The 15,907-nt window shown below is 48.7% G+C and overlaps 1 protein-coding gene across 1 annotated transcript in view; it reads left to right on the top strand.

Annotated features, from left to right (window-relative positions):
• The first annotated feature begins 7,438 nt into the window (after nt 1–7,438).
• The window catches only part of TEX264 (testis expressed 264, ER-phagy receptor), a 28,103-nt gene continuing 19,634 nt past the window's right edge, over nt 7,439–15,907 (top strand). Inside the window, exons 1-2 of the mRNA XM_066596912.1 lie at nt 7,439–7,781; nt 10,065–10,286. Of these exons, the coding sequence (XP_066453009.1) occupies nt 7,515–7,781; nt 10,065–10,286 (489 nt within the window). The 5' untranslated portion in view covers nt 7,439–7,514. The remainder of the gene's footprint in view (nt 7,782–10,064; nt 10,287–15,907) is intronic.

The following is a 15,907-nucleotide window of genomic DNA, read 5'->3' on the forward strand; positions in this document are numbered from 1 at the left end:
GTCTGACTGCTGGGACCCCCACTGATTACAAAGAACAGGGGCACAGTTGGTCCCCAAATAAAAGGAGACCAGGTTGAGCAGTGCGGGAAGCACAGGTTGGGCAAGCGCAAAGTCCTCCATTCATTTCAATTAGAGCGCCAAAGATTCCCGAGTCAAACGCTCTCATTGAAATGAATAGAGTGCAATGTGCCTGCCCGACCTCTTCTTCCTGCACTGCCCAACTTGCGCTCCCGTCATTCGGGTACCGACCGAGCCCCTGTTCTTGTGATCAGTGGGGGTCCCATAGATAGGGGATAACTTATTGGAACCCTTTAATGCTTTTAGCTAGAATACCTGCTAAAATAAACCTCTGCTATTTACTTGAATAAAAATTATTTTTTTAAAACCAGGAGTGTCTATAGCTTATTCATATGAAACCGTCCAGTATTACCACCATTAATGGCTCTCTCCTTCTAAACTTTTTATTCCTACAACAGTTAAATAAAAAAAAAAAACTGAGCAGCTCGAGTCTGATTGGGACATGTGTGGGGTATTCTTGTATCTTGTCACCACCAGGCTGATGGGCGGAGACAGGCTGAGGTGAAGGGAACGCCCAGAGGTTCTTATTGGCAGCCACATACACCCCCTCATTACTGTGCCCAGAGCTCCACCTTCAGAAAGCTGCAGAGAGCAGCAGCTCGGTGGAGACGTGAAAAGGCTTCACAGAGGGAGGGAGCTCCCTCTGTGTTGCTGGGTTGTCATGGCAACAGGACGCCAGATACAGGCGTCCTGCTCTGCCAGCGACTAAATCAGTAGTGTACAAAAAATAAAATAAATCCTTATTTTTTTCTTAAAAAAAACTCTTTTGCTCTTCTTTCCCCTATTTTCATGAAGCACATTAAACATTTCAGCTAAACCCCACATATGTGATATCGCCACTGGTCCCTTTTAGGGCTGTATTTTTGCAGAGGTTCCCGTGGCGGCATGATGCTGCGAAAAAAAATCGCATGCTGTATTTTTGCACCGTGTGAGTTCTCCATTAATATAGTATTAAAGGAGACCTTCTGAACACCGCAGAAAAACATTTTTTCACAATCGCCAGCAGGGACTTTTTGGTTATCTCCATGGGATTCCCACGGCGTTAAACTGCGGTCATATCCCACTCCGTCCGTGGCGGACTCTGCCAGCAGCATATCGCACTAGAGTCCCACACGGCAGCCAAGAAAACCACATACTCACCTCTCTGGATCGCATGCCGTGCCGGCGGTGGACGGTCATGCGTAATCACGCGATACTTCCGCTGTGCTCACAGTGGAAGTCTCGCATGACCGAGGTCTTCCATTGGCTACAATAGAAGCCGGACACGTGTTTCTCCGCGGTACTTCTGTGCTCACAGCGGAAGTATCGCTTGTTGGACAGTTTCTATTGACTACCATGGAAGCCGGCTGCGTGTTTTCCCGTGGCAATTAGAACATGCCGCGGTTTCTTTCACACTGCGGAATTCCACAGCGTGAAAATTGAGCTATTAGGCCGGATGCCAACGGCCAGAGCGGGATTCTGCCGCGGCATTACGCACGATCGTCAGCAGGGATAAACAAAAAAATGCCCACTGGCGATCGCGGAATAACGCACGTTATTCCGCAGTCACTGGGAGGTCCCCATTAATACTGTATTAACGGAGACCCATGTCGCAGAACATCGCGGTAGAATAGAACATGCCGAGATTTCTTTCCCGCAGTGTAAATCCGCGACAGAATCTCGCTAGTGGGTACTAAGCTATTAAGTTCAATACAACCTAATAGCAGCGGATTTCCGCCACGTGAACTGCAGCAGGAGTCTGGCAGTGGGCATTAGACCTTAGGTTCAATAGAACCTAATAGCTGTGGGATAACGCCACAAATTTCCGCCACGTGAAACACGGCAGAAATCCGTCCGTGGGCATTATAAGGCCCCCTGTCCACGGGAGCAGGGGGGAAAACTGACATATAGGCTCACCGCGGAGAATCGTGTAAAATCACAGCATGGCGCGATGTGAATCCCACAAGCAGAGAATCGCTATGATTCTCCACTCGTGGACAGTGGGCTGCGCTTTCTGTAGTTAAGTCTATGGAAAGCGGTCACAAGCAAGAATATGTACCTAAAAATGATAGAAATATAACCTACAGCTCATGAAGCCAAAAGCAAGCCCTCCCAGACCTCCGTGCATGGAAAAATAACAAACGTACGCCACTTTCCATGCGACGTTTCAAAAATAAGTATATTTTAAAAACAAAAGCTGTTTTTTGCCTGCAGAAGAGGAAAAAACATACCAAAATTATGTTTTTTGCATCGTTGCAATCATTCTGACCCCCTGAAATAATATATTGCCATTATTACTTTCCAATCCAATTTGTATTCTGGTTTTCCTAGGGGGCTTACTTTTTTTTGCTGTTATAAAATGGTGCCATCTGCTGGCTAAAGCCAGTACTGCATGAGGTGACACGTTGGATAGGCTCCGACAGCAGAGAGGCTGGCGACATACAGTAAGAGAACCCAGACGGACGTCTTCCAACATCAGAGCTGTACAGCCTTAAATCATAATGTCTTCAGAGGTCAGACAGTGGATTGGAAAGGGTTAATGGTGTATGATTGATGCTTTAAAAAAAAAAACAAAAAAAAAACATGGCAGGATTAATGCAAGTTCTCCCCCCCCAAAAAATAAAATAAATAAGTTTTACAATACATAATACCCAAAAAAGGTACCAATAAAAAATACACTTCGCAACGGCAAAAGCAAGTCCTTATACTGGCGAGACTACGGCAATAAAAAAAATATATATATATGGCTCTTCAAAAGTGGGAAATCAAATCCACAAAACATTGTGGTGTTCTTGAGCCCAAAATGGGCCATGTCCTTTGGGGTTAAAGGCCACAAGCACCGCAATTATACTGGTACGCATACTAAGAACAACGAGAAAGCGTCTCCAGCAATCGACTTAAACTAAGCAGCAATGTCACGTGAAAACCAGTTAGTTACACTAAAGGAAACTGGGCAGCGATCTGCGCCATTATGTCCTTGAAAGGGGTTTTCTCGTGCCCTTTTTTCCACCAATATTCTGCCAAATGTCCGGGCTGCATGTTTGCTGGCGTTCCCTTCATACGTTGCAAAATGTAGTTCTTCATGTGTTCCCAGGTAGTTTCAATACGTTGTGTATTGGTACCGCTTACAGGGTCAACAAAAGGATGCTGATGATTAACAGTCTTATGGATATAATAGAATCCCGCCCGTGGACATTGGGCCTAAGGCCGCTCTCACACAGGACGCTTTTTACCACGATTAGTGAAGTGTTCCGAATGCCATGCTAACCGCAGTACAACGCCGTCATCGAATTCAATGGGGCCTCACAGACCAGCATTTAAAGGCGGCGTTTCTAAAACATTTTTTACAGCGATCTCCTCTATTTTGCGTGTTTTAGTGCTTTTTAACGCATCTCAGTGATTGGGTGCATTAAACAATGCTGTAACGTGCGTTCGAAAATGCATTGAGAAATCATAAAATGCCGCAGCTTCGCACAGCGTTTTCTGAACACGTGTGAGAGCAGCGTAATTGTTTTAGAAATGTGGAAAATCCTGCAGAGTGAAAAGCTTGCAGGTAAGATTATTCCATTTAGGCCGTAGTTACACGGGCGCATGCGATACTGGTCCGAGAAAGACCAGTATTGCACTCTTAAACCCGTGATTTTGCCTACGTGTGCGATGGGATTCTTTTTTTACTCCCATAGGAAATAATGGGGGATATTGCCCAAAAAAGTAGGACATGCTGTGATTCTTCTTTCTCATAGCATCGCTGCAAGAGAAAAATCGCCCATGTAAATAGATCCAACCTGGTGCAATAAAGTTGGCCATGTAAATGAGGCCTTACTTCTACTCATTTCTAGCCTTATTCCTCTGGGTACACTGCACTTCTCTCTATAAAACACATTGTGGTTTCCATGGAGATGATGGATTCATTAGTGGCTGCAGGAATGTCGCTGCACACCGGCCGCCAGGCTCACCATCTCACCAGTGTGAGGCTTCACCTAGGAATACTACAGCTGTGGATGGTGAGGGAGGCGCCGGCGGGAGGTGAGCTGACAAGTCTCCGAGGTGTCATGCAGTACATGGCTCAACACTTGCATCACTCCCGCTCGCTCCGTGCAGAACGCACGTCTGATATTTACCAAGCAGAGCTACATATCTCTACTCAAACTGCTACATAAACACAAATATCCTAAATCGTCCGCGGGTGGAGACTCTTTCAAGATTTGTCCAGTTCTCAGAAAGCCTAATGGCTGCCACTACAGTTCTTCACCCAGCTTTCCCGGACTCCTGAACAGCAAATATTCCTCATTATGCAGTGACACATCCATCACTCCTGTATTGCTACAGGGACCAGGCAGGTTTGACATTGAGGAGCCTGGGAAAGCTGTGAGATCACCTATGGGGGGGCTGTAATGTGGTCATGGTCGGCCTTTGCTGCGTTCCACCCATGCAGTCACAGAAGGCAGTACCCCCTTAGTTTCGCGTGGCCAGGTCTTGATCCGTGCAGCAGTGTCTTGTGGAGCTACTGGCTCCGTCTTCTTCCCTCTGATGCGCCGAGATGCCACTGTCAGCCCTGCCACACAATTGCTTAGTTCTGCTACTATATTTATGTTATGAGGTTGGTTCTGGGGCCGTATTTATTTCCTGAGCTGTTCTGCTGTACATAAGCTTCTTTCTGCATAAAGAGACTACAGGCAAACTGCCTATTGATGCAATATATAGTTTCTTTTTCTTATGAGGGGAGGAGGAGGGGGGCAAAACTAAATTCTGCACAGGGTGCCATCCAACCTCAGGCTGGCACTGAGTGTGGTTTTCCCCCAAAAGGGCTAATTGGCTTCTGTCTCTTGGGGTTTTTGCCTTCCTCTGGATCAACAAGGAGGTTAAACAGGCTGAACTAGATGGACAATGTCTTCATTCGGCCTCACATTCTGTGTTACTGTTACACATAAGCCCTCCAGAGCTTCTGACTGACTGATACTGCTACCTCTTAAGGCCCATTTACATTGGATGAGTGTCGGGTAAACGATGCCCGACACTCCTCCCTGTACCCCCGAGCTCCCGTGCTCCTGCACAGGAGCTAGCACAGCTGGCTCGCACACGGAGCGGTCAGCAGGGGGCGGGGCAGTGCAGGAGATTTCTCTCGCTCCCCCGCCCCTCTCCAGTCACATAACACAGGCGCCATTCGCTATTGAACAGCGGCTGTTTAAACTGAACAATGAGCGATGAAGCCCCCCTGCTGTTAACCCCTTACAAGTAAAAGGGTTACACAGAGAGAGTGAACTCCCTCCGTAAGGTCCTCGGACCCCCACGAGAAAAATAGCTGAGGCCTGACGGGTCGCCGTGGTAACAGGATGCCAGATACAGGTGTCCCACTTTGCCATAGCCTCCACCAAGCTCTCTCTCTGCAGCTCGGTGAAGGCACATGATTCCCGCAGCCAATCGGTGGCAGTGGACGTGACCTGGGCGTTACCTCTAGCTCAGACCAGTCATGCCCACACTTCCGGTGGAGACATATTGCACCAATACCAGAGCCTAGTGTTAGGAAATGTTGCCAATCAAATTTACTATCATTTATTGTTTGAACATGGTGTTCTTGGAACCATGATTTTTGCATGCTCTGCTCTATTTTCATGCATTTTCAACACACCTTAACATCTATCACAATGATTACTTCAGGAGGATCTGTGATCCAGGGATTGTTCTGACTGTCAGATTGTTATCGGGAAGGAATTATTTTCCCTAAAATTAGGAAAATTGGCTTCTACCTCCTGTTTTTTTTTTGCCTTCCTCTGGATCAACATTGCAGGATCATGGGCTTAATTGGATGGACGGACGTCTTTTCTGAGCCTTACATACCAGGTTAATTCAAGGTAAAACTGCTCAGTTTTCAAATGTGTTTTTCATGAAGCGCCCATTGATGTTAGACTCGCAGGACGCTGGGAGTTGTAGTTTTGCAGCCACTGGACTGCCACAGGTTAGTCATCACTGTCATATACAGATCTGGTAGCTTTATGCGGCTTCGCACGGATCACTTTGTGTAACCGTTTGTTAGTGTGGTTAAGAACTTCATGTGCTGCTATAAAGCCAACATAATAAAGCAGAGCCCGATCGGTGGCGTCCTGAAGAGACTTTAATCAAAGGGGCTGTCTGGTTACTTGCCAACCCCGCTTCAATAGGACCAACTGCAATAAAATAATGAAGTGAAGTATATGAACCCTTCCACGGCCGCCGGGATCCGGCGCTGATCCTGGTTACTGCTGTAACAGATAATGTCACAGGAAATCAGGTGACCCCTGCAGCCAATGAGGAGCTGGCGTGTCACCGCTCACTCTCACATCCTGAGCGCCAGGAGTTCAGGAACAAGCCGCTGCTGCTGTGGTCACCTGACTTCCTGTGACATCATCTGTCACCGCAATCCCCGGGACCACAGCGGGCTTACTATATTAACCCCTTAGTGACCAAGCCTGTTTGCACCTTAGTGATGGAGCCAAATTTTGGAAATCTGATGTGTCACTTTAACATAGAATAACTCCGTAAAGGCTTTACATATCCAAGTACTTCATTTAGGTGTTAAAAATAGATGGATAGAATTTGTGTATATTTACTAGAAGCGCCAAAATTGGGAAAATGTGGAAAAAAATGATCATTTTTTTCACATTTTCAATTGCAATATGTCAAACGTGCAAACATACTGTACAAATCTTTGTTAGATATATATTTCCATGTTTACTTTATTCTGGACGCACATTGGAAAAGCTTTATATTTCCTTTCACCATTTAGGAGACGTAAAAATTTAACATTGATTGTCAGCATTTTGAGGAACATTTTGTTTTCCTACACCAAGCCAAGATTACAAGGCTCATAGTTGTCAGAATGATAGACACCCCCCCCCCCCCCCCCAAATGACCTTATTTAAAAGCTGCGCCCCTAATGTATCCACTGAGGGGGTCAGGAGGATTCTGACTGCACAGATTTTTTTCCAGAAGTTAATGCAATTTAGTGGCGCTTTAGATCCGTAATTACGGTGCTATTCCCCCACTACATCCGCTCGTCCCCTCGCTCTACAGCGAACCCCTAAGGCATACCATTCACCCTCCGGCCTCCAGGACTTCATACTTACAGAGAATTGTCTAGGACGGCCTCAAATGCATGAACTACAAGTACCAGCAGGAGCAGAGCTATATGTTATACTATAGTCAGACATACAGGGCAGTTTTGTGTGGGTTTCTACGAGTTGGAGGACTACAGGTATCAGCATGCCCCCCATTCGGTCAGAAGTCCTACGCGCTCCCCCGTCAGTCAGGCGTCGCCGCTGCTGCTGCTGCTTTGATCTTCCCGCCTTTCCCTATGATCACGTGACGCGGTGACGCGAGGGGCGGTCACATGACTGCTGTGACAGGTCCGGGCGGAGCCGCCGCGCAGGTGAGCTGATCCACCGCTGTGTCCTCCGGTGTCTCCGCCGCTGCTGTCCGGGATGGGCTCGGTACCGGAGTGGGTGCTCATCTCCCTGATCGCTGCGCTCATCGCCCTCCTGCTGCTCACCCTCTTCGGGCTGGCCGTGTACTCGGGGCTGCTGACGGAGGTGGAGGTGAGAGCCGGGCCGCCCCCCATCCGCGGGGTGGTCGTGGCCTACAAGTTCCGTGTGGGGCCGTATGACGAGAGCGGGAACCTGTACACGGAGAGTGTCAGCCTGGCCCCCAAGCTGGTGTCTGTGGGGGTCTACTACGACAACCCCATGAAGGTGAGAGGGGGAGGCTGGCAGGGCGGGGGGCTTATAATGGGGGGAGGCTGGCAGGGCGGGGGGCTTATAATGGGGGGAGGCTGGCAGGGCGGGGGGCTTATAATGGGGGGGAACATGATGGGAGCCCATGGCATAGTGGTGAAGGAGGGCACAAGGGCCCATGGAATAGGGGCAGTGGGTGAGGCTGCTAGAGTGGGAACATGAGGAGGCTGGCATAGTTTTGGGGCCATGGCATGGGGACATAGAGGATGGGGGTATACAGGAAGCCCATGCTGTAGTGGGGGATTGCAGAGGGGACATTAGATTATGTGACATGGTGGGAGTCCTTTATATGGCCAGCAGCATGGGCGAGATTGACACGGTAGTTGGGGGCATGGGACCCATGGCATAGTGGAAAGCTTGGTGGGTGCCTGTGACATATTGGGGGGAGGGTGGGCATAAGAATCTACGGCATGGTGGCACCCTATGGTATAGTGGAGGAGGGCATGATAAGAGCCCATGGCATTGCTGAGTGTATTATGGTGCCAGCCCATGGTATAATGGGAGCATAAGACCTGGTAGCGTATTTGGGAGGCATGACAGTCCATCGTATACAGGAGGGGAGCATGGTGAGAATCCCCTGCATGGCATACAGGAGAGGGGCAAGCATGAATGAGACTGGCATGGTATGGGGGTCTATGGTGGGAATTCTCTACACGGTGAGGAGCATGGGTAACACTGGCATGGTGGAGGGATGGGGGCATGGTGAAGACTATGGATGAGACTGGCACGGTGAGGTCCATGATTGACAGTTTTGGGGTTATTACTGCATCTTGGGGGTCCCACGTTTGGTGTACAAGTCCTGTCCGTTTCTCGCTGTGCTGACGCCTCCCCTCCCCCGCCCCTCGCTCTTTGCTGTGGCTTCGCATGTAATTGAGCGTCATTAAGCCGGTGGCTTTTTCTGGTGTAATAATTTACACTCTGTTGCACCCAGGAGCGATGGGTACAGAGAAGAAACCCACATCGGCTCCTCCCGCGGGACCCCCAGCTTATTATAGCGGCAGGAGCCCCCGGGATCCATGCAGCAGGTCTCTGGAGGCGGCACAAGGTGGTGGAGCGCAGGTGCAGCGCACTCGGTGCCAGGCCTGCCGCTCGTACCAGGGAAGATGCCTTGAAGGAAACGGGAGATAGTAACTATAACCTGCACCTTTCTGCTAGAAGGAATGAGGGGCCCTGGGGCCCCACGGAGCGACTGCCTACAGTGTATATAGTGCGTTGTGGAGGACGTAGCGTAGTCTCCTTCATTTAGAAAATGGCGCAAAGGAGGAGATTTATTCATCATTTTACGCCTGTTTTCTGGTACTAAAAATGTGCGCATTCTTGTGTAAGTCGGATGTGTAGAGCGGCTCTGCGGGGGCTTCGTGGAGACCCCCTCGCACATACATGTGATTGCATGGCTGCAGGTTACATGTGGCGCCTGAACAGGTCAGTCCGGTCCTGCGGCCCCGGGAGGATATACAGACCGGTCTGTGTATATGTAAACACCGAGGATATAGAGGGTGTTGGCGTATTATCTTGGCTTCTGTTTTGGGGTAAATCTGCAATGTTTTTGGTTTTACATGGGACAGCTGTCGTCTAAATAGTCGCGGTAATGTAAGAAAGGCTCGTGGACAACAGTCGCTCTGTGTAGCCATCGCTCAACGAATTGTTGGGAACAGGTATACGGGCGAGCTAGTTGAGGGGGGTGAGGTTCTTTGGGGGGGAGGTCAGCCGCTCTGTGACTCGTTGGTTGAGGAGTCTGCACATAGCTACGTACAAGCGGCCTCTCGCTGGTTCAGCTGAACAGTCGGTGCTGCGGCGAATGTCTTCAAAGACTAAATCCCGCCAGAGACCGCGGCAGCGAGTGTGTTGGGGTTTTTTTAGGTTTTTTTTGAAGACCAGCAGGAACTTTTCAGCCAATGAGCGGTAAGTAGGAGGGCAAAATGTTCATGAAAATTGCATTCACCAATTGGCTCAATGGGACGCGCACGCCGATTAAGCGCACACCTCCCCGCAAAGTTGTTGGCTGGTCGTTGGAATACAGCGATTACCTGATTCCACCAGACGACCATTAATGACCAAGGGACTATTTTTAGGTGAGCAGAAATGAAGCAACGAGTCAACGAATTCTTGTTGGTCACCTGGTGACACGGAGCCGCTGTCGCTTACATTCGCTGTATGGCGCGCCCTTTCGGACGATAGTTGTCCCTCGTATAGCCACCAGCTCGTTCTCCACTCTCTAATGAACACATTATTTTCCTGCAGGTCCCTGTAGAGTTCTGTCGCTACATCGTGGGCAGCATCCTGAGCGAGGGCGATGAGAAGCCGCTCCCCGATCACGTCCGAATATTCCGCAAACACGGCTTCAAGTTCTGCGTGTTGCCCGAAGTGAATCATGCTGTGATGGCCACGTTTCCCTACACAACCCCGTTCTCCATACAGCTGGCCACCACCAGGGTGCACCCTGCGCTGGAGAAATACGTCAAGGTAGGAGGGAAATGGCAGGTGGCATGGTGCCCGCAGAGTATTGCAGTCTCCTGTTTGGCATGGCATTATCAGATTCCCCACAGTACACTGCAGACCAGCTGTCGTACGCAGCGCCGTCCATGCAAGTGGATGTCAGGAATGGCGTGGTTTAGGAAGAAAGCAGTGGAAGTGAAAGTTCTCCCATTTTTGCGTCGTCAGGCCCCATGAAGAGGTCCTTTTTCTGCACATTTTTGTCAGATGATTGTTTTGTAAAGGGGTCATCCGAGTTGTGCCATCTCTGAACATCCCCTTCCCCGTGTACCAACATAGCAGACTATCATATACCCCTCTCCCATTGGCCCCCATGATGGCGCTCGGTCCCCTGCGCCGGTGTCTGTTGACAGCTGCAGTCCTGCCCTGTTCACAGGACGTCACGGGCTACAGCCAATAAACCAGGCGAGACCGGAGTGGGGGACCGAGCGCCATCATGAGACACAGTGTAAGTGGGGAGTATATTACTGTTAGTGCAAGGGGGTTGTCCAGAGATGGTGAACCTCGGACAACCCCTTTAAGTCTGTTAGGATTGGGAGTGGAAACGTCCCAGGATTAAGAGTCCCTACACTTTCACCTTCGGAGCGCTTCTGCTTTATCTGCTGGCTTCAGCTCCTTCCGGCAGCTGAAGACGGCCCCATATATCCCTATATAAAGGGTTAACAGCCATGGCATTGATCGCTAATTGCATGTGTTGCGACCAGTGCCAGCTGTCAAAGATGGCTTACACCGGCTGTGTATGGGATGGGCTTGGCTCCCAGTCCCGTTCCATACAAACGCTGCACACCCAGGATGTACATATATGTCCTGCCTCGTGAGGGGGGTAAGCAATTAGAGGGAACAAAAACTAAACTTTTTGTACACTGTGCCCATAATAAAACTAGGTAAAATTCTCTTTAAAAAAGTTATTGAAAACTACCCTTTGTGTCATGAAATCCGCCCTTGTGTATAAACACAGAAAATAATGGGTAGTTTTTCTCACGTGAGTGTCGTTAATATAGCAATTGGCTGGAAATCGCCTGCGTAAAGATGGCTTTATACGGCACAAAAAAATGAGTTGCCAGCACATCTCCCCATGTAGACGGCGGGTGTGCTGCCCACAGGGATGGGACAGGGTGGGGGATGATTGATCATATGTCCCCCATGCTGTCTGCATCGGCCTGTGTGAATGCAGGTGAGTGAGCGCTGATCTCATTGATCAATACTCGTTACTGGCTCGAATGGAGACGCTTAAAAAGGCCCTTACCTGAAGCATGATTGTACCAGTCAATCACCTGTAGGTGGCGTCAGCGAGCTGGATTTCTTTCTTGCAGAGCCGCACACAGACTTTCTGCTTCTTTATTCGATCACTGAAGACAGAAATCCGTATGAACCCCGCCGGGAAGGAGATTCCTGAAGCTCCTCAGAAGGCGAGGGCTACTTGGTGCGCAGATTGCATGGCCAGAGATCGCAGTGTAGCCAGGAAGCTCGCCATATAATAGAAAGCAATGTGGTCTTGTTGCTGTTCACAAGTAGCCGCGACCCGCAGGTTATCAGTGATCAAAAAACAATGAATTTCTTGCAATCAGTGGGTCGCGGCTACTTGAGCTACACAACATGACCCCATTGACTTCTATTAGATTGCAGGGTAACACTATCCCCCCAGCGCGCTCCGCCTCTATTCCCTGGATGACTATTGCTCCTGTGTGAAGGCTCAGAAGCGATAGTCATTGGGAAGGCTGTTGGGCCCTTTTTGAAGCTGATGGTCATCCGATGTAAAAGTACTTGGCTAGGTCATCACTATCGGGGGTTTTGCCATTCAGCACCCCTGCCACTTAGCTTCTATCCGCTGGTTAGAAAGCTTATAGCGCTATCCATTTATCAGCAGTCTGGTTTTGTGTTGCAGCTCTCAGCTGTGGATGTGAATGGACACAGCGTAATACTTGATTTCCCCTGTAGGAGCGCTGCAAGGAAAGGTAAAACTTGACTACCAAGTTTCCCCATAGATTACAACTGATCACTTGGGGTCCCAGCTTGGGTGCTCTTTGTGATCTGCTTATTGTCAAGTAGGGATTATTCAAAGCAGAGAACCCCTTGTAATGCCGCACTAGAATGGACATCCCGGAACGTATGGCATCGCCCCCATACACATGAGCTCGCGCAGAGTCCTCCAAGAATGGCCTGTGGGCAGGTTAAGACAATACATGCAGCAGAAACCACTTCTATTTAGTGAAAGGAGAAGAATAAAGTTGTCGCCGTGAAGATATTTTTTGATTTTGCAGCCAGGATCTTAATTTTTGCTGATTATCAGAGGCGACGAACGGAAGTGAAGAACAGATGTCAAAGTTTAATTGAAAGTTGCAGAACTTCTCACAGCGATGAAGCTTAATTGATATTTACCTGGATTGGCTCTTTACATATTATAACACCCATGTACCCCATTCTTACTGGACAGCTGCTGCAGCGCTGCTTGGATCAGTCATTGGTTATTTGTATGTAGATGTTAACTCCTCACAGACGGTGACCATTTCTAGTAGCTGTCGCCAGGATCCGCTGTGCCTGTAGCATAGGGCTCTGTTCGCATCTGCCTCACAGTTCCTGTTTGTGTTCCTGTGACGGAACAGAAGAACGGGGACCCAAATGCAGATGTGAAGAGCCTTCGCTAGGTTGCTCAGGGCTCTTTTCGTGTTTGTTTTTCTGCTCCCCTTTGGGAATCTGCCAGAGTGGTTCCTTCCTCTGACAGAATTGAGCAATGCTGAATGGACCCCATTGGATATAATGCGGGGCATCCAAGTTTTATGTTGTCCGACAACAGTACATCGTGTTACGCTATTTTATCTCAAATTTTTGGATGGCTCTGTGCCGGCGCCCCGACTGTAGCCTCTGACGCACATGTGAACCAAGCCTTAGCTGACCGCTGTAGTTCTCGTCCATCAGGAACATCCATTGTATTTAGGCTTTTGTTGGTGTAGAGCGTGATTGTTAGAGGGGGGTGGGAGCCGGATTCGCGCCTTGCAGCCGCTCGTCTTTCAGGCTGAGAGGGGGGGCTGTTCCTGGCTCTGGTAAGGGAAGTGAAAATTGCCACCTGCTGTTTGTTCTCAGGTGAAAATGAGATCGGAGACCAAGAAAAGTGGAGAATTGGATGGAAAAGGGAGAGAGAAAACGTGGAGGGGGGAGACAGCGGGCGCTGCGGAGAGTATTCCTGCTCTCTACCCCTGTTGCGCACCGTCTCGCCTGACGCTACTTCCCATTTTCTCACGTCTCATTATTTTTTGCTTGTTTCTCATCCATTTACAATTTACTGGCTGTCTGCTGGCATTACGCTCCTTCCATCACCGACTCCCTGAGCTCCTTCCTTATTGTTTCCATCTTGCTTTGTGTACTTTTCCTGCGGCCTGAGCAGTTGGGGGGGAGTGAAGCAAGGACGCTGAGGAAGGAATAGTCCCCAGGGGTGCGAGGAAGGAGGAGGAGAAGGACTCTGAGTCCCCCTCTCCGCCCCGGGACAAGTTCTCCTTTAGAGAGACGCTGTCACCATGTTTTTGCAGCCCTCCCTGAGAGCTCCATAAGGCAGCGCCTGTCACACTGACCGCAGTGATATGTCTGCTGCGTGCACCTTTCACGCAGGACGCAGCGCAAATGTGGATTTCGTCAATTAGTGCAGGTTTTGTTGCATTTTTAACTGCGGCATGCTTTCTGCAGAACTTCTTGCGGAACTTACTGTTTTTTGTTTTTTTTTGCCTGCGCACTTTAATTGCAGAATTTCATCTTCACCTTAATTTTTTTTTTTTACTTGGGGGGGAAAAAAAGTTATAATTATTAACTTACAAATTAAAAAAAATAAATTATATGTTTACAGTAAAATAAAGTACAGGTTTGCTTTCCTCAATTTGTATTGACTTTTAATATATAATTTGTATAGTTTTGGATTACAGGACACACATGGCGGCTTTGGTTGGCGGTGGTAGTGTCACGTCTTTATGTATATATTTTTATTTTCTTCTGTAATTTTTCTTATTTTTGTAACCTTTTTTTTTCTCTCTCAATGTCACACTTTTCAACAGTAGCTGAGGTGTCCATAGGAGCCCCAGTTACAGGGAAAAACATACCCCTAGTGTGACTGTAGTCACTGGCAGATCTTATCAGGGTATGCTAGGACCCTGCAGTTCCCTTGTGACAGGGGGCACCCGGCGGTCACGTAATTGCCAGGTCGTTTACTGGAGCAAATACGTTTTGTTCCCTTGTGACAGGGGGCACCCGGCGGTCACGTAATTGCCAGGTCGTTTAGTGGAGCAAATACGTTTTCTCCCTTCTCCTCCGGGTCCTTGGCCGTGTCTGACAGCCGAGGACCTGACCTGCTTGATTGAAGAAGCTTTAGGCCACTTACACAGGACTCACACAGGCGATTAGCACGGCGTCCTGAATGCATATGTGAGAGCAACCTTAATCCCATACCATACTTCTGCTATCGTCCGGGGTTAAAGCCCTGGACCAAGTGCTGTATGTTTACCGTGCTCGGTCCTGTAGGGATTTTAAAGGCAAGTTTACTGTGCAGATCCAACCAGCAGACATCACTGTCATCAGTGTGACTGTCACAGAGAGCGGTGCAAAAAGATGGTGAAAGTCTCTTAAAGATCTTTTCATTGTTGGATCCAATAGACCTTGTACAGTGCCGGCCACTACACAGAGGTTGCAGCAGAGACCTCCGCTGCTTCTCTTTCGACCCCTCTGTAATTGCGGCTCTGTCAGCAGGGTACACAATCAGCTGATCGGTTGGGGCTCCGAGCATCGGTCCCTGGCCGATCAACTATTGATTACCTATAGGATATAGGTCATCAATAATATTTTCTACGGGAAACTCCTTTAAATACACAGCGGGTCCAGAAAGTTTGCACACTTTCATTTTTTTAGATTTTGTTATTCTGTGGCCTTGTGTAAATTGAAGAAAATGTTTTTTATCTCTCTCCCCCCCCCCCCCCCCCCCAAAAAAAAGAAAAAAAAAATCTGCGCTGAGTACTGCATGACAGTGACAACAGAATTTTTAAACTTTTTTTTCTGCTTTTTAAATCTACAAAAATTTCTAACTACCATTTTGCATTGACATAAGTATTCACACCCTTTGGTATGACACATTTAGCTCTAAGCTCTCCCATTTCTCCATCTCTAAGATGTTTTTACACCTTGCTTGGAGTCCCATGTGGGATATTCAGTTGATTGGACATAAAATACCCCCCATCTATATAAGGTCTCACAGCTCACAATGCATATCAGAGCCAAAACCAATCCATGAGGAGGAAAGAACTGCCTGCAGAGCTCAGACAGGATTGTGTGAAGGCACAGGTCTGGAGAAGGCAACAAAAACATTTCTGCTGCCCTGAAAGTTCCCAAGTGCCCAGCAGCCTCCATAATTCTTACAGGGAAGAACAATCAGGACTCTTCCTAGAGCTGCCGACCCACCAAACGAAGTCATCTGGGAATTAGGGTCTTGGTAAGAGAGGTGGCCAACAACCCAAAGGTCACTTTGGCTGAGCTCCAGAGATCTTGTGTGCAGGTGGAAGAAACTTCCAGAAGGTCATCCATCACTGCAGCCTCCACCAATCTGGGCTTTATGATGA

Source organism: Eleutherodactylus coqui, chromosome 3 (assembly GCF_035609145.1).
Source record: "Eleutherodactylus coqui strain aEleCoq1 chromosome 3, aEleCoq1.hap1, whole genome shotgun sequence".
In the NCBI taxonomy this organism is placed as follows: domain Eukaryota; kingdom Metazoa; phylum Chordata; class Amphibia; order Anura; family Eleutherodactylidae; genus Eleutherodactylus; species Eleutherodactylus coqui.